Consider the following 20404-nt stretch of genomic DNA (forward strand, 5'->3'; position numbering starts at 1 on the left):
CGACCAGAAGAATTAATTTGGATTTTGCCTTATGATCTTTGTTCTGGAAATCTGAATCTGTGAAATTCAAGGTTCCATCAATGACATCCCAAGAACGTCCAAGTGCAGATAAGCTTATACTACAGACTTCGAAGCTGCATAATTATCTCCACCCATGAACTTCTCAATCTGCCTCATTTGGGCAGAAGTTCTTTGCGCAGTTGCAATACAAGTACTGTAAGTTGTAGACTTCTCACAAGTAATATTAAGTATACCACAATTTACTGGTCAAAGTTATTCAATTCGGTCTTCCTAGGACCATAACCAATTCAAATTTATATCTGTACAGTAAAATAATATAGGCGGAGAAATACTGTTCACGAAAATAGATTTTATTTATTATATTTAATTTGCTCCTGGCAGTTTGCAAAGGCAAACACACAAAAGCATACAACACAAAATCTAGCATAGATAGCTAATAATACATATAATAGGTGAAAAGGTCCATACACATTAACTCACTGCCAATACACATAACATATCTTTTGTTCACCAAATCTCAACATAAATGGAACTAATATAGCAGTCACCATGAGAAAATGGAGCAATTCTATCAGTTGTTGTCGAAATATAGGGAAACGTACCTGGGAGCACATAAGCTTCATTTAGTAAAGAATTTAAATTCACTGTGGAAAAATTATAGGAAAGAGCTGAAAAGAATTACAAGTGCATCGAAAGCGAGGCTGGTGGTGCCGAGCTACTGGAACCACCACTTTGGTGCGTTGGTGGCTTGAGCTTTACGCAAAGGCAAGAAATTTTTTAACGTAATTTAAGTAAAATTATGTGTACTTCTTGTTTTCAAAACTGGATGTAAATAAATAAATACTAACCATATATAATCAGAATTATAGATGTAATCACGTGAAACAGTATATCTAATGGGCGAGCGTCCATCCTCAGAAATTTCCGATACTCATTTGGCTCTCTTATTGTCAAGTCACTTAGGACTCTCTTATTATATAACTCCTTTATTCTACGCTTTCCCTTTTCTTGCATGAGTGCAACACCAGCCCAAGAGCCAAATAAGAGCTGGCATCAGTATTTGCCATGTTTGCACATCCGGGATTTGACACCAATATTGTGCCATATCGATTCATTGTCTGGAACTAGCTGTTGATATGTTGCACAATATTGCTGCCCAATATTATTGAAAGTTTAGGGGCCACTTAATGAGATCAGGCAATCACTTGATTCCACAGTTATTAACACTGTTTGAACTTAGGTCGACCATTCACATTGTGTTTGAAAATTGTCTTATAATTTGTCAACTTCCAAATATCGTATTTCACGCACCTCTTAAGGTCAAGTCGCACTTCCCATCATGTCATGTCATGTTAAAATACTCCACTTCAAATAATTGCACTCACACTGGCCATCACATAACGTCACATCAAGGCAACATCAAGGTTTCTCGGGTACAAAGTTTTGAGACAACTGACGTCATCGTCCGTTGTTGACCATGTGACCTCAGGTCATTTCTTCCCAACACTCAGCCTTGCTCTTCGTTTCAGGTTGCGTCATAATATTATTTCCTGGGTGAACATTTATGATTGAAAGGGAGAATTTTCAGCCGGATGACTCACCTGAAAGCTACAACACGACAGCTAATGTACCTTTTAGCGACCCTGCCAAGATGAAAGAACGTAAGTTTCTAGAGTTGTTTAACGAATATAATTTACCAATCGAATGGGTAGTTTTGTTAATGTTCACAAATCTTTTCATCTATTTGTTGAAAATTTTGTTCTCTGAAACAGTTATCAGTTTGGCATACATTTTATTACAGAATATCGTTGCTTATGCTGAGAACACAGGACAATTTGCGTTAAAGCATATGATACACGTTATCTTCTCTCCTTCTTTAAGCACTTAATTGATCAGTAATGAGTGCATACTTGGTGTGGCCCAAAAGAGTTTCTTCACTTCATTCTTGACATAACTCACTGTGAGGGAGCATAGTAAAGAGTACTTTGTCATGCTTATGTGATAATTACTGTCATAAGTAAGGACAATATGGAAAGTAATTTTTTGCTGTTTGTGGTCTAAACACGAATGACGGTTGCTAATGATTACTTCTTGCACTATTCTGCATACTGAAATAAGAGACTGTCGAAACTGGTGAAAAATTTCTCGAATTTAAAGTGTAATCAGCATTTTGTTATTTAAGTTTAAATTTGGACTGATATATTTTTTTGAGATAGAAGATTGGCAGATGTTAAGCATCAGAATGTTTACGACTATTGCAGAGTGAAATAATTTGCTTTTCTTGCTAACTTTTTTTAGTGTTAAACTGACAAACATTTTGTTCTTACCGTTTGTTGAAGTGTTGTACTGTGTCTTAAGAACTGGATTGCCAATTTTCATTCTTAATCATTGTATATTTTGGCATGTGACGTGATTTTCTGGATTTGGATGCTTGTTCTTTGGAAGTGTATTTTCTGTGTAGAATATTGGTGCTGATATACTATTTATTTTGTTCAACTGGGAAAGTCGTCTGAGCGGCTCTAGGCGCTACAGTCTGGAACCGCGCGACCGCCACGGTCGCAGGTTCGAATCCTCCCTCGGGCATGGATGTGTGTTATGTTCTTACGTTAGTTAGGTTTAAGTAGTTCTAAGTTCTAGGGGACTGATGACCTCAGAAGTTCAGTCCCATAGTGCTCAGAGCCATTTGAACCATTTTGAAAGTCGTCTGCTCATAAAGAGAAGCAAATCTGGAACTTCTGTGATGTGTTTCAGCAGTTGATTCTATGATAGCATAGACTGTGCTACAAATGGTTGATTCAATTTTTAGTGACTGTGGCGTCGATTTCGAGGGCATCCCCCCCCCCTCAAGGTACCCTTTATCGCAGTTGTTCTGCACGGAAGTGCCAAACAAACTGGTATAGGCATGCATATTCAAATAAAGACATACGTAAGCAGGCAGAATACGGCGCTGCGGTCGGCAGTGGCTATATAAGACAGCAAGTATCTGGCGCAATTGTTAGATCGCTTGCTGATGCTACAGTGGCACATTATCAAGATTTAAGTGAGTTTGAACGTGGCGTTATAGTAGGCGCACGAGCGATGGGATACAACATCTCCGAAGTAGCGATGAAGTAGGGATTTTCCCGTAAGACCATTTGACGAGCATACCGTGAATATCAGGAATCCGGTAAAACATCAAATCTCCAACATCGCTGCAGCCGGAAGAAAAACCTGCAAGAACGGGACCAACAACGACTGAAGAGAATCGTTCAGATTGACAGAAGTGCAACCTTTTCGCAAATTGCTGCAGATTTCAACGCTGGGCTATCAACAAGTGTCAGCGTGCGGACCATTCAACGAAACATCATCGATATGGGCTTTCAGAGCAGAAGGCTCACTCTTGTATGATTGATGACTGCACAACACAAAGCTTTACGCGTCGCCTGGTCCCATCAACATTGACATTGGGGTGTTGATAACTGGAAACGTGTTGCCTGGTCAGACGAGTCTCGTTTCAAATTGTATCGAGCGAATGTGCGTGTACGGGCGTGGATACAACCTCATGAATCCACGGACCCTGCATGTCAGCAGGGGACTCTTCAAGCTGGTGGAGGCTCTGTAATGATGTGGGTCGTGTGAAGTTGGAGTGATATGGGACGCCTGATACGTCTAGATACGACTGTGACAGGTGACACGTACAGAAGCATCCAGTCTGATCACCTGGATCATTCATGTCCATTGTGCACTTCGACGGACTTGGAAAATTCCGTAGTGTCCGTTCCCTCCAGCACTACTTCCCATATTAGTCGAATCCATGCCACGTCGTGTTACAGCATGCTCGCGGGGTCCCTACACGGTATTCGGCAGGTGTAATAGTTTCATTGGCTCTTCAGTGCAGAAGAGGGATTTTCAAGTAATTTAGAGGATACTAAATTCATTGGTTACTTTAAATTCATCTCATTTAATTAAATTTATCTCATTTAATTTTTGGTTGGAGCCATCTAGAACTTAACAAGATTTGTATAGGATCTAGGGTCTGGTGTGATGTTAAGGATACTGAAGGATCGTGTAGAGTATTTGAGTTATTGTGTACAATCAGGCAGCACTTCATATAAACACCTTTCAGAATGTTGATAGTTATTTCAATTTTACAAGCATTTTCCTTAACCTATTTTCAGCTCTTCATAGTTTCCCGAACGGAACTATGTCTCGAAACCTGGGAGAAAATCCAACGAGAGTCTGATCGTATGTGAGGTACACCAGTGACAAGACGCAATCCATACATTTATTGCGCGATAACAATGCTGACGTCACTGACGACAGTGCCACTAAAGTAGAGTTACTAAACACAGTTCCCCGAAACTAGCGTACCAACGGAGACAACGTAAATATTCCAAAATTGCAGTCTAGAACAACTGCCAACATGAGTAACTTACAAACAGATATCATCGGTTTAGCGAAGCACCTAAAACACTTAAGAAAGGCAAATCTTCCGCTCCAGATTGTGTACCAATCAGATTCCATTCAGAGTACGTTGACACAATGGCTCTGTACTTAGCAATCATATACAGTCGCGCTCTCGTGGAAACGTCCGTCCCCAAAGACTGGAAAGTTGCATATGTCATACCAATACCCAACAAAGGAAATAGGAGTAATCCGCTAAATTACAGACTAATATCCCTAAGGCAGCTTGCAGAAGAATTCTGGAACATAAACTGTGCTTGAACATTATGAATCACCTCGAAAACAACGATTTATTGACAAACAGTCAACAAAGATTAAGAAATATCGTTCTTGTGAAACACAATTAGTTCTTTATTCTCAAGAAGCAATGAGTGCTATCGACAGGAGACGTCAAATTGATTCCATATTTCTAGATATCCAAAAGGCTTTTGACACCGTTTCCCCACAAGTGACTCCTAATTAAATTGCATCCCTATGGAGTATCGTCTCAGTTGTGTGACTGGATTCGTGATATCTTGTCGGGAAGGTCACTGTTCATAATAACTGACGGAATGTCATCGAGTAAAACAGAAGTAACGTTCGACGTACCCCAAGGAAATGTATTAGGCCCTCTGTTGTTCCTAATACGCATAAACGATTTAGGAGATATCAGAGCAGCCATGTCAGATTTTTTGCAGATAATGCTGTCATTTACAGTCACATAAAGTCATCAGATGATCATATCGAATTGCAAAATGATTTAGACAAGCTATCTGTATTGTGAAAAAAGTGGCAGTTGAATCTAAATCATCCATATGATCACTAAAAAGAATCCGCTGAATTTCAGTTCCAGGATAAATCATAAAATTCAACAGGCTGTAAACCTGCTAAATACTTAGGGATTACAACACAAATAACTTAAATTGGAATGAGTTCACAGATAATGCTCTTGGGATACAAAACCAAAGATTGCGATTTATTCCTCATGAGATAGGATTCATGAAAGACATCTAAAAAGTTCAAAGGAGGACAGTTCGTTTTGTATTATCACGAATTAACGGGGAAAGTGCCAGGGATATGATAAACGAGTTGTGGTGGCAGTTATTAAAACAAAGGCAGTTTTACCTGCGGCAGGACCTTCTCATGAAATTTCACTCTCCTATTTCGCCTCAGAGTGTGAAAATATTTTGTTGGCGAACACCTACATAGGGAGAAATTATTACCATAATAAAATAAGAGAAATCAGAGCTCGCACAGAAAGATTTAAGTGTTCGTTTTCCCCGCGCGCAGTTTGAGAGTGGAACTGTAGGAAAGTAGCTTCAAGGTGTTTCGATGAATCCTCTGCCAGGCACGTAGTTGTGAATTGCAGAGTAATCCTGTAGATGCAGAAGTGAATGTTGTAGTACTGATTAGTAAGAGACCCAGTATTTTAACTTGACTTGTTGTGTTACCCAATGCATGTGTTGTTTTGTGGGTAACTAATTACTATATACTGCGCTTTGAAAATATTAATTTTGATAGTGACGATGTTGTAAAAAAATTGAATTTCCAGTTTGGGTGCTTCACAGTACTCATTGGTAATCTGGAATCACTGAAACAAAGTAAAGACTACAAGATGCAGATAGATGTTTACTGTTACAATCGTTTCGATAATCATTTCCATTCATCATTAGTGTAGTGTGTGGCTCAGTAATCACTTCTACATTTTATGTACTATTGCTTTAGGCTTTACACAATTCACATTTCATAGGCAAGTTGCTGTAAAGGTAACAATGTAACCTTGTATTATGTAAATTAATCTTCATTTTATGAAACGTTACGAAGAGAACAGAAAGGGCGAGAGGAATTCGTTTCAATGGACTTGATAAGAAAATAAAATCCAGTAATCTAGAACTGAGCAAGAAACTTAGCTGAGAATATAGAAAATAGTGTTGCTACCGTGCAGGGACAGTTACAGAAATATGAATCTGTTAATGGAGAGGTTACCACGAAATTCAATGTATTTATCTTTCAGTAGAGGTGGGATTTCCACACAAAATTTGATGTAAGAATTTCTAATGTTGAGTCTAAACTTTCCATTGTTGCACAGAATTGGTTAATCACTGGCAGATGTTAATGAACAAATAAGCAGTTGAAAAATAATTTTCAAAGTTTTAGGGAAGAGTGTTAAAAGAATAAGACAGAAGTTGAACCAAATCAAGCAGTAGTTACTCACATTGAAGAACAGATTTCAAGTCATGCTACCTTAAAACCGGTGTCAGAAGATAATTCTGAAAAGTTAAGGCTTAGTTCAAAAAAATAAATGTCAGAGGGTAAGGAAGAGATTACTAAAATGGATAAGAAAGTTCGTGAATTAGGTTATTACTGTTATGGTTTTACTCTCCGTGTTGCTGTTTCTGAGTATGAAGAGATGATATCACTGTTGAGGTTTAAGGTAACGAAGATGGAAATTATCAGGAGGAGGAGGAAATTAGTACAAGATTGCCTATGACTGAAGAAAGGTTAAGTGAAGGTACTGCATGTCGCTGTTACAGTAGGGATCACGTACTGCACAGTGATATGGATTCAGATCATGAAGACGAACCAGATCCTTTGTGCCATTACGGAGTTGGAGAACCCAGAGTAGTCATAGAGAGCTTGATCAAGAGAACGAGATTTCTGAGGGTGTGTCTGAAATTGCTTATAGTAATTCCTTACCTGTCAGGAATACATCAATTGTCATTCATCCTCATGTTTGTTGGAGCAATTTGATTTTATACATCTGCCTAGTCTCCCTGCTGGCCGCAAGAATGAATTTGTGTACGGTTACTTGGAAAGTGAATTTGCTGTGCAGATACATATATTGACTAGAAATTGTGAATCCTATGAGGTGTTTAGGCCTATGTGCCTGCCTGTTTATTGGTCTGAGGCAGCACAACACTGACCTAAACACGGTCTTGTAATGATGTAAAATTTTTGCAATTGTGGTTTATACAATCCTGCTTGATTATTTGAACATATGTTATTGAAAAATCAATTCTTATACAGTCCTTATAGTCTTGCTATGTCGATTCGTATCTGTGTAATGAAACTTTTGTCACCTTTACATCAAATTATTGTAGCTGCTCGAGTGAAAGATGACTTAGGTTGTCAGAGTTTATTACAGATATTGGAATATGATAATAGTGATGAGAATGCTCCTGGAAGGAGTAATAATCAGTCTGTGTATCTTGATTGAAGTCTACAAGGGATTATAAATTAGGACGAAATAGATGTGGTAGTGGGAAGTGGCACCATCGAGAAACATGATGATAGGACAGGTAGAGACGGTTGGAATGGTAGACGCTTTATTAACAATAGAGGTAGCAGGGAATATACCAGCGATGGCCACTGGAGTGATAGGAACTAAGGTCTGAGCACTGCAGAGCTGCAGTCAGCTGATCCATGGAATGAAGTGCATGTGGAGAGCCCACCAACACGGGACTGACACTTCCATACGTAGCCGATTTCGTTGCTGGAAAAATGACAGAGAATAGCTATTAACAGGTAGACATGTTGAATTCTGAAGATGTGGAGTAACTTTTGCTCGATGAGAGATGGGAAAATGTGAATACTGTGGTGAATACAATGCTTCAGGTAGATATTAACGGAGTTGTTTTGTCTTTTATTCTTGATAAGCCTATCCAGACTTTTGTTCCCAGAATGAGATTTTCACTCTGCAGCGGAGTGTGGGCTGATATGAAACTTCCTGGCAGATTAAAACTGTGTGCCCGACCGAGACTCGAACTCGGGACCTTTGCCTTTCGCGGGCAAGTGCTCTACCACTTCGTGTCGACTGTTCTCTTTTCGAGACTACTGCCACCGTCACCGACCCTACCCCAGAGTTGTGACACAGTGATTGCATGACGAAGAGTTGTTGTCTTGTGTGTCAGCAAACGATTAATTGACTAATAACAGCAACTGTACTTATGTTTAAATGATGAGTACCCAGCATTTCCCTGGTATGTATTTGTTCCATTCCTCTACTGGTTCATCTCTGCCTTCCTCATCTCTCTCTGTCCTTTTCCTCTTCCTTATTCTCTGTCTGTCTTTTCTCCACCTCTCTCTGTCCACCTCCTTCATCCAATAGTCCTAGGAGGATAAAAATCATAGGGAGACCAAGAGATGAATACCCTAAGCAGATTCAGAAGGATGTAGGTTGCAGTAGTTACTACTTTCCGTGGTATTAATACATGTTCGTTTTCAGAGTGCCCATCTAAATGTTAACCTGCCTTCCTTTTGTTGCTGATGGATTACTTACCGCATTAGAGTAAGGGAACTGAATGCTATTGAAGGTTCAATCTGCGTCTTTGTAGTACACCATATATGACGGCGGTCAGAATTTGCTCACATTTGTTTAATTGGAGGCCATAGTGGAGATGTGGGAGCATGTCTGACATTTTTTGAATGACTCGAAGTGCTACAAGAATTTATTTAAAGATTTTTGTAATTGTACTGAACAAGATGTTTTACAGAATTGTTGAATATTGTCCTAAAGGTCTGAACTAATAATTATTGACGGACAGCTTCACAGGATTGCCTGAATTCCGATGCTAAGAGATCGGTTCGGGCAATTTGCGAGGAAATTTTGCGCGTCAGCGCGTAACTCGGAAAACTGTCTCGTCAGTAGCCTGAGCAACCAGGTGCACCGGCGAACGACTATGAGGTGGTCGGACCTTCTGCTTCATTAGTTACGAGCACCCCACGCAACAACAGCAAGAAAAACAAGCAAGAGATGCAACAAGATGACCTACGCGAAGAGAAGTACAAGAACCAGCATATCCATAAATGAAATAGGTAAGGCAGTCAGTCTGCTATAAGCTACAGTACGCGTAAGTCAGAATCCCCGAGAAGGCACAACGACAACACGATGCCGACAACAATGTTTAAATGAGCTTGTGTTTTGACAACTGTGTCTTGACTTGCAGCAGACTTTAATTCTGCAGACATTAAATCTTATGAGTGTTGTTTACCAGTTGAATGATTGCATTGTGATATTTAAACAGAGCAAAAATTTACTAATGAAGATTGTCTTCAGGTTAATGTTTTTGTATTCTCAAATAAATATGTAATGAATTGTTCAATCTGTGTGTAAAGTAGTACAGCCCTCCCCCCTCCCACGCACACACACACACCATTCTTCTCTGTGAGTTATGTTGTTCACCCCTAATGGAGGGAGGATAATTGGCACTCAATATGTGATTTAAATTGAGGTCTCTTCCTATGACAATAAAACCAACCAACAACGACACTATGAAACACCGAGCGGGGTGGCGCAGTGGTTAGACACTGGACTCGCATTCGGGAGGACGACGGTTCAATCCCGCGTCCGGCCATCCTGATTTAGGTTTTCCGTGATTTCCCTAAATCACTTCAGGCCAATGCCGGGATGTTTCCTCTTAAAGGGCACGGCCGACTTCCTTCCCCATCCTTCCCTCCTCCGATGAGACCGATGACCACGCTGTCTGGTCTCCTTCCCCAAACCAACCAACCAACCAACCAACTATGAAACACTCTGCACATCTGCTTCTATGGCTCGTTCTACGTGAAGTTGGGTCAAACCTGCAACCAGCTCGTCCTGGAACTGGGCCACCAACAACACTGCCGGGCTGACGAGATTTTGTCCGGAACTGATGCGAGAACAATTTTCTCCACAGAAGCCTGAGGACACCTCATCTCCACCTCAACTGAGGACAATCTTGCGGCGAGAGAAAATTTCTGCACAGCAGCTGGAGGGCAAGTATCTTCATATTCCCTGAGGCCAGTCTACCAAGTCCGGGTAGTTATAACATCACATCGAGGGGTTCATCAGGAATATCACTCTAGTGTTTAACCTGCACACATACTGAGCGAGGAATGCACACTAGATAAGCGATTAGCGACTAGAGAGACACGGGGTCTGTAAAAGCATTTGATTTACAGTTTGGGCACACTTTTGCTGCTTTCAGAGAAACCTCCAAGATGTCACACACTCAGATCGGTACCACATAATGTATGTCGATAGAGCATCAACCAAAACACCGATTTAGTTCGAGCTACGTGCTGTCATCTGGTAGAAGATGCGTAAACGGTAATTAAAAGTAACACTACGGAGCACTGGAAAAGCGTATCTGTGAGCGATTGTTTTGTAGATCTCGGGGTGTGTTAGTTGATATAATGTGAGGTCGTCGTACCATAGGTCCCGGGTTCGCACCCCTCTGATTAAAAATCCTTTTAAGTGTTTAAGCGTGAAATTAATATGGGAGAAACTTCTGCTAATACTGGATTCGTATGGACCCCACGAAGACATTAGTGTTCTTCGTGACAAGCACGCACAAAATAACCTACCAGGAAACAAAATCGCAATTCACGTAATTCCAGCAAACACAACCTTCATTTTTCAACCGTCCGATCTTCATTTCTTCAGAGTGCACAAGCATATGACGCGTAAAATGTCTGAAGGTGCTCTAGATTCTTCGGAAGAGATTAGTCAGCAACAACGGAAAAATCTTCTTAAGCTGCAGCCCGTCACATACAGTCAGTTTGGTTCTCCACATTTGCATGATTCTCACCGTCACCGGTGGATAATGGCTTTAAAACTTCGACGAAGTTCTGCTTCAGACACAATATTTCATACGCCAATCTTCAGGGTGTATGTACAAATGTAAGCTTTATCAAATGTGCTTGGTGAACAAAAGTAATTTTCTTCATACACTTCTTCTTAAGCAGCCAGTACTGTGCAGCCTTAATTCCTGAATGGATCACGCTCTTTATTATTACGGCTATTACTTTTATTATTGTGACCATTATTATTATTATTACTTCTGCACATGTGATGCAACTGTTTCTTCCTTTTTGTTCTGGTTGTATATTCTGTGAAATTGCAAATGTACTCTGTAGGTTTACCACGTGCTTTCAATGAAAAGAAGCGAAAACAGACTGCCAAGTGCACAATTCTATAAATATGACTTTGTTCTATATAACACTTTCACTCCTGATATAGTAAAGAAAAATTGCAGTCATAGGTTTTTAAACCCAGTATGCTTAGTACAACGATCTAACGCTCTACCAACTTCCCCACGGAAACTATACCTGATAGTTACTGATCGTAATGCTTTTTGTGTGCTCCATAGTTCTCATGTTGCTTTTAATTAACGTTTACGTCGTTCTACTGGACGACAGCACATAGTACAAACTAAATCGGAGCTTTGGTTGACACACTATCGACATACAACGATTGGTACAGGTCTGAGTGTCGGACAGCTGGAGGTTTTGGCGTTAGCTGCACCCAGGCGCATGTAAAGCGTTGTTTGTGAGACACTGGCTGACACTAAAGGTAAAGGAGCTGCTCACCTCTGCGCTGCATCTCACTCGGGAAGAAGACCACCTGTGGCGCCACGTCGCAGCGCAGCACCTGGTAGCCCTCGCTCTGCAGCAGCTGGCGGAAGTCGCTCACTTGGTCCTCACTGTGCTGGTACGGAGAAACGAACTTCTCCACGTCCTGAGAGGAACGGCAAAATCCGTGAACATCGACACTCCACTACAACGCTTGTAAACGATTTGTCTTAAAAAAGAATACATCACATTCTGCTCCCAAACCCATGCCTCATGGTACATATCCCCATAACAGACCTAGATGCAACAACTGTCCCATACGTCCTTCTATAACACCCCCCCCCTACTTCCCGGGATTTGCGAAATTACAAGTTAACAATGACCGCGAATTATGAATTTTGACCCGTGTCGGGATAAGGCATCCGAATGCGAAGTAAATAATGATTATTCCGCGGGAAACAGGAGACGTTATAACTCGATCGTTATTGAATGAGTAATTTCACTCAATAACGATCGGTAAATGAAATAATGGAAATAATGGAAATAATTTGGAAATAAATTTTGCCAGTGGAAATTTTACTGAAAGGAATGATTAAGTTGTAAAAGTAATTAAAAAATCGGTCGCCAGCTCAAATGATGAGCGACAGTACTGTTAAGTACATGAATAATTGTGTCAAAGATAAAGTTTACCAGTTTGTAGCGCAGCAGGTGGAACATGAACTTTTACGTGAGTGCTGTGTCAGGCTCAGTAGTCATATAAAATAATGTCATAACAATCTAACTACACTTAAACATTAGTGGTCAACTTTCAATAAGTATTTTGATAGTTACTTTGTTCATAATTTGTCAGCTAAGTGCAATGCTGACAACACAGATAATTATCTATCTAGATTTTGAATAATGGACTGTCATTCTGTCTTTAAAATTACGTACTTTGCACAATTTGATCTACTGATAATGAAATATATCGCCAATAATTGATTATCTGTGTTTTGAATGATAAAAATTCATTAATTGGGCGATTGTCAGGTGGAATAAGCTTTATAATTTCATGAAATATCCTTGAACTAACTTCAGCTCAAAAAATGGTTCAAATGGCTCTGTGCACTATGGGACTTAACATCTGAGGTCATCAGTCCCCTAGAACTTATGATCTACTTAAACCTAACTAACCTAAGGACATCACACACACCCATGCCCGAGGCAGGATTCGAACCTGCAACCGTAGCGGTCGCGATGTTCCAGACTGAAACGCCTAGAACCGATCGGCCACATCGACCGGCCACTTCAGCTGAATATGCATGGAAATAAATCTTAATAATCAATTTTATTACTTCAGTCTATTATTAAGTTACTACGGTTGGCTCTGAGCACTATGGGACGTAACATCTACGGTCATCAGTCCCCTAGCACTTAGAATTACTTAAACCTAACTAACCTAAGGACAACACACACATCCACGCCTGAGGCAGGATTCGAACCTGCGACCTAGCTGTCGCGCGGCTCCGGACTGAGCGCCTAGAACCGCTAGACCACCGCTGCCGGCTACTACGGTTGGCATAAGCTTATTAAGTGCAACAATTAACTATGATAACCAGTCGTTCAAAACAGTCTGAAATTTACTCTTCACCGTGAATGCTTATAATTTGATAATTAACATATTTTCTCTTGATCATGGCGTGACACACTCGGTTCAATAAGATAAGTAAGGATCGGAATTTACTACTTGGTGTTATTGTCGGTTGGAATGCAACACTTTTATTACACAATGCTTGTTATTAATTGTTCAACTTCAGAGAAAAGCACAGTCACTGGCAAGCCTTCTACAATTTTATCCTACGAAAATTACGTAGATCTTACTTTCCTCGTTGTCGGTGGATCGACGGAAGTCCACGGCAGCGACGCAATGTGGCAGTGGGCTTTTACTGTTGCGACTTGGGCCCACAGTGCGCTTCACATTTAAGCCCTCGTTTCTTCAGCACTATGCCCATTAGTCCATAATAACTTGCCCAGCCATGCTTCCAAATATGCCGACCATTACTTTCCCGTCGTACTTAGATCCACACACTAGCCGTTAGATGTAACATAGCTACGAATAGCAACATTCGACTGTACATCTTGCTCCGAGCACGGCGTCACTGCTACTACTGCCCACTGGTGCGCTCCCGCGCCCAGTGGCACGACAAAACAATCTCTCTGACTTCAACGTTAACTAAATATGCCCTGACTTGCCAGTGTTAAATATACATAATTTAAACATAGTATTTACAATACATATTTACACTAGACAATACATCGTATACAAACCGTTTCATGTGTTAAGTAAGTGAAAAAATTCATAGCAAGGACTGCGTTCAAGCGTCACACTTCCACCATCACCTACTCCAGTCCATCAAAGGCAGGGCTACCTGTGAAACCAGTCAAGTGATCCAAAAGCTAAGCTGCATTACTGTGCTGCATTTATGTGGGCGTGACTGCTAACAAGCTGTCTGTCTGCATGAACGGCCATTGACAAACTGTGGCCAAGAAACAGCTGGACCACCACATTGCTGAGCATGCTGCCAGCACAACTTTCTTCATGTCAATGGTTGCTTCACAGCCTGCACCACCTCGATCCTTCCCACCAGCAACAGCTTTTCTGAACTGCTCAGGTGGGAACTCTCCCTGCAGTATATTCTACGTTCCTGTAACCCTCCTGGCTATGTATATCGTTAGTCTTTGTCCTACTCTCTAGCCCCTTGCCTGTTCCCATTCCAGCACTACACAGACCTCTATTCACCAACGTACCCACAGTCTTTTTATTAGTCTCCTTTTCCGTTAACCCCCACCCCACCCTCCGTCTAACCTTCCGCCTGCACATAGCTGCCTTACTCGCTCTCCATGGTCCCTGTAAGCTCCCACAGGTAGCACTTTAGCGTCCCCCACTCCACACTGCTATCCCTCCCCCTCCCCCCGCCGCCAGGCTTCTCATTACCCACACCACAGAGTCCCGTCTCCTATTATGCACAGCTGATCCCAGTGTTGCCTCAGCAGCCAGAGAGGGCTGTGGTCTCTAAGCGGTGTAAAAATTGTAAGGTTCTAAGTCGATGCAGTCAAAAGATACAGCTATGTATGTCATATATTTCCATATTCGCAAAACTCATTCATCAAGACCTATAGGATACTTCCGTTGACCTAGAATCATGAAATTTGGCTAGAAACAAGGTTTCACAGTACAACTGTAAAGCAAAAAAAAAAAAAAAAAAAAAATCGAAAATGCTTAATTTGTAAAACTATAACACAAAAACATATTTTTTGCTCATTTTTCATCCGTCTGTTTGTCTGTCCGTCCCTTAAGACAAACTTTCTCTGTAACATGTTTGCGTATCATATTCAAGGTCTATGGACCCTTTGCAGTGTAAAAATTTAAGCTTCTAAGTCAATACTATCAAAAGAAATGGCCGATTATCACATATTTTGATACTCGAAACTTCACTCACCAAAACCTGTAGGGTACTTCCCATTGACTTAGAACCAAGAAATTTGGTAATAATCAAGGTTTCACAGCACAAAAAGCCAAGATCCGAAATTATTAATCTTTAATTATATAACACGAAGAAAAATATTTCTGTTGTCATTTGTTATTGACTTCAAATTTGAAGGTAAAACATTATCGAAAGTCTTGGAATCCCTGCGGCCGATATCTTGCCAATATCAATGTCGATAACAGAAACAACTAGTCAGCATCATCATCGATTCCCATAATAGAGGGAAATGACACCATGATTCCTGCAGGGCTGTCCATAATTCTGTATGAGAGCGAGGGGCTGGAGATCTCTTCTGAGCACGTTCCAAGGCGTCTCAGTTATGATCAAAACGTTCATGTCCGCGGAGTCTGGTGGCCAGCGTCAGTGTTTAAATTCAGCCACTCTGTAGCAATTCTGGACGTGTGGGGTGTGGAACTGTCATGCTGGAGTTGCCGAAGTCCGTCGGAATGCACAATGGACATGAATGGATGCAAGTGATCAGACAGGATGCTTATGTACGTGTCACCTGCCAGAGTCGTATCTAGACGTATCAGGGGTCCCGTATCATTCCAACTGCAGAGGCCCTACACCATTACAGAGCCTCCATAGGATTGAACAGTCCCCAGCTAACATGCAGGGTCCATGGATTCATGAGGTTGTCTCCATAGCCGTACACGTCCATCCGCTTGACACAATTTGAAATGAGACTCGTCCGACCAGGCAATATGTTACCAGTGTTCAAGAGTGCTATTTCGGTGTTATCGGGGCAAGGCAAGGCGTAATGCCTTTTCTGGCCGCGGCGATGTCAGAGATTTAATGTTTTACTGAATTCCTGATGTTCGCGGTACACACGTGTAATGGCCATACGGGAAAATCCCCACTTTATCGCTACCGTGGATATGCTACGTCCCATCGCTCCTGGGCTGACTATAACACCACGTTCAAACTCACTTAAATCTTTGTAACCTGCCATTGCAGTAGCAGTAACCGATCTAACAACTGCACCAGACACTCTTTGTCTTATGTAGGCGTTCCTGGCCGCTGCGCCGTATTTTGCCTGTTTACATCTCTCTGTATTTGAATACTCATGCCTCTCCCAGTTTCTTTGGCGCTTCAGTGTAGCTTAAAAATATTCCACATGTGGTTCAATCTGCATGGGTGTCAGATTTTCTATAGACAATGAGAGTAGGACGTTTTGGTAGATTATATCTTAGTTCTAGCTCACTAGAGCTAGAGGGGCAGCAGCCTTTTCAGTAGTTGCAGGGGCAACAGTCTGGATGATTGACTGATCTGGCCTTGTAACATTAACCAAAGTGGCCTTGCTGTGCTGGTACTGCGAATGGCTGAAAGCAAGGGGAAACTACAGCCATAAATTTTCCCGAGGACATGCAGCTTTACTGTATGATTAAATGATGATGGAGTCCTCTTGGGTAAAATATTCCAGAGGTAAAATAGTCCCCCATTCGGATCTCCGGGTGGGGACTACTCAAGAGGACGTCGTTATCAGGAGAAAGAAAACCGGCGTTCTACGGATCGGACCGTGGAATGTCAGATCCCTTAATCGGGCAGGTAGGTTAGAAAATTTAAAAAGAGAAATGGATAGGTTAAAGTTAGATATAGTGGGAATTAGTGAAGTTCGGTGGCAGGAGGAACAAGACTTTTGGTCAGGTGATTACAGGGTTATAAATACAAAATCAAATAGGGGTAATGCAGGAGTAGGTTTAATAATGAATAAAAAAATGGGAGTGCGGGTTAGCTACCACAAACAGCATAGTGAACGCATTATTGTGGCCAAGATAGACACAAAGCCCATGCCTACTACAGTAGTACAAGTTTATATGCCAACTAGCTCTGCAGATGATGAAGAAATAGATGAAATGTATGACGAGATAAAAGAAATTATTCAGGTAGTGAAGGGAGACGAAAATTTAATAGTCATGGGTGACTGGAATTCGTCAGTAGGAAAAGGGAGAGAAGGAAACATAATAGGTGAATATGGATTGGGGGGAAGAAATGAAAGAGGAAGCCACCTTGTAGAATTTTGCACAGAGCATAAGTTAATCATAGCTAACACTTGGTTCAAGAATCATAAAAGAAGGTTGTATACCTGGAAGAATCCTGGAGATACTAAAAGGTATCAGATAGATTATATAATGGTAAGACAGAGATTTAGGAACCAGAATTTAAATTGTAAGACATTTCCAGAGGCAGATGTGGATTCTGACCACAATCTATTGGTTATGAGCTGCAGATTGAAACTGAAGAAACTGCAAAAAGGTGGGAATTTAAGGAGATGGGACCTGGATAAACTGAAAGAACCAGAGGTTGTAGAGAGTTTCAGGGAGAGCATAAGGGAACAATTGACAGGAATGGGGGAAAGAAATACAGTAGAAGAAGAATGGGTAGCTCTGAGGGATGAAGTAGTGAAGGCAGCAGAGGATCAAGTAGGTAAAAAGACGAGGGCTAATAGAAATCCTTGGGTAACAGAAGAAATATTGAATTTAATTGATGAAAGGAGAAAATATAAAAATGCAGTAAATGAAGCAGGCAAAAAGGAATACAAACGTCTCAAAAATGAGATCGACAGGAAGTGCAAAATGGCTAAGCAGGGGTGGCTAGAGGACAAATGTAAGGATGTAGAGGCTTGTCTCACTAGGGGTAAGATAGATACTGCCTACAGGAAAATTAAAGAGACCTTTGGAGAGAAGAGAACCACTTGTATGAATATCAAGAGCTCAGATGGCAACCCAGTTCTAAGCAGAGAAGGGAAGGCAGAAAGGTGGAAGGAGTATATAGAGGGTTTATACAAGGGCGATGTACTTGAGGACAATATTATGGAAATGGAAGAGGATGTAGATGAAGACGAAATGGGAGATAAGATACTGCGTGAAGAGTTCGACAGAGCACTGAAAGACCTGAGTCGAAACAAGGCCCCGGGAGTAGACAACATTCCATTAGAACTACTGATGGCCTTGGGAGAGCCAGTCATGACAAAACTCTACCATCTGGTGAGCAAGATGTATGAGGCAGGCGAAATAAACACAGACTTCAAGAAGAATATAATAATTCCAATCCCAAAGAAAGCAGGTGTTGACAGATGTGAAAATTACCGAACTATCAGTTTAATAAGTCACAGCTGCAAAATACTAACGCGAATTCTTTACAGACGAATGGAAAAACTGGTAGAAGCGAACCTCAGGGAAGATCAGTTTGGATTCCGTAGAAATGTTGGAACACGTGAGGCAATACTAACCTTACGACGTATCTTAGAAGAAAGATTAAGAAAAGGCAAACCTACGTTTCTAGCATTTGTAGACTTAGAGAAAGCTTTTGACAACATTAACTGGAATACTCTCTTTCAAATTCTGAAGGTGGCAGGGGTAAAATACAGGGAGCGAAAGGCTATTTACAATTTGTACAGAAACTAGATGGCAGTTATAAGAGTCGAGGGGCATGAAAGGGAAGCAGTGGTTGGGAAAGGAGTGAGACAGGGTTGTAGCCTCTCCCCGATGTTATTCAATCTGTATATTGAGCAAGCAGTAAAAGAAACAAAAGAAAAATTCGGAGTAGGTATTAAAATTCAAGGAGAAGAAGTAAAAACTTTAAGGTTGGCCGATGACATTGTAATTCTGTCAGAGACAGCAAAGGACTTGGAAGAGCAGTTGAACGCAATGGACAGTATCGTGAAAGGAGGATATAAGATGAACATCAACAAAAGCAAAACGAGGATAATGGAATGTAGTCAAATTAAATCGGGTGATGCTGAGGGGATTAGATTAGGAAATGAGACACTTAAAGTAGTAAAGGAGCTTTGCTATTTAGGGAGTAAAATAACTGATGATGGTCGAAGTAGAGAGGATATAAAATGTAGACTGGCAATGGCAAGGAAATCGTTTCTGAAGAAGAGAAATTTGTTAACATCGAGTATAGATTTAAGTGTCAGGAAGTCGTTTCTGAAAGTATTTGTATGGAGTGTAGCCATGTATGGAAGTGACGCATGGACGATAAGCAGTTTGGACAAGAAGAGAATAGAAGCTTTCGAAATGTGGTGCTGCAGAAGAATGCTGAAGATAAGGTGGGTAGATCACGTAACTAATGAGGACGTATTGAATAGGATTGGGGAGAAGAGAAGTTTGTGGAACAACTTGACTAGAAGAAGGGATCGGTTGGTAGGACATGTTTTGAGGCATTAAGGGATCACAAATTTAGCTTTGGAGGGCAGCGTGGAGGGTAAAAATCGTAGAGGGACACCAAGAGATGAATACACTAAGCAGATTCAGAAGGATGTAGGTTGCAGTGGGTACTGGGAGATGAAGAAGCTTGCACAGGATAGAGTAGCATGGAGAGCTGCATCAAACCAGTCTCTGGACTGAAGACCACAACAACAACAACAGCTCACAAGCTGATTCGTTCCTCGTGAGCTAGCTCACTAGAACTTACACAGAACTTAACAAAACATCTACTTTTCATTTCTAAATCACTTAATTTGTTTTAAATTACTTAGAAAAGTTAATAAATCTGAACAATTTTTCGTACCACGATCACCAATTTTCAAATTATTATTTTTTTCATGCAAAAGGTGAATGCAAGGAAATAAAATTTAATATTTCATATAAAACGTAAATGTAAGAAAATAAAATTTAATATTTGTTTAAAAAAAGTGAACGTGACCAAAATAAAACGTAATGAATTATGGTGAATATAAGAAATCTATCCTTTGCTCAAAATTTTCCTAATTCTTTCTTCCTGAGCAGTCATACGATTTGTATGAACTGTCGATTGTACTTGATTTCTTAGTGTTCCTGTTTTACCAACAGTTCTACCACATTCACATGTAACTTTAATTTTCTGATGTCTTGATACACTTTCTTTACAAATGCATCTTTTCGTTACTTATCTCTATGAAATTCATTAATATTCTTTTTTCTAGACAGTCACCACACTGCTTTAGCTGTTTGATATTGTCCATTTAAAGATTATGAAATTTAATAGGACAAAATTAACTTCATTCCTAAAAACTGCAAAACGATCGCTAGCGAACACCTTGCACTGTGTTAGTCCTATAAACCGAGCTTCCGGGCTCTGACCTCCTGTACGTCAGTGCATCTTGCTTCTGAGATAAC

General features: G+C 40.7%; 1 protein-coding gene across 1 annotated transcript in view; it reads right to left on the reverse strand.

The window, feature by feature from the left end:
- LOC124596028 (juvenile hormone acid O-methyltransferase-like) overlaps positions 1–20404 on the reverse strand; it is a 44474-nt gene that overhangs the window by 8355 nt on the left and 15715 nt on the right. Inside the window, exon 5 of the mRNA XM_047134989.1 lies at positions 11794–11941. Coding sequence (XP_046990945.1) covers positions 11794–11941 — 148 coding nt within the window. The remainder of the gene's footprint in view (positions 1–11793; positions 11942–20404) is intronic.

The sequence above is a fragment of the Schistocerca americana genome, chromosome 2 (genome assembly GCF_021461395.2).
Source record: "Schistocerca americana isolate TAMUIC-IGC-003095 chromosome 2, iqSchAmer2.1, whole genome shotgun sequence".
Classification (NCBI taxonomy): Eukaryota; Metazoa; Arthropoda; class Insecta; order Orthoptera; family Acrididae; genus Schistocerca; species Schistocerca americana.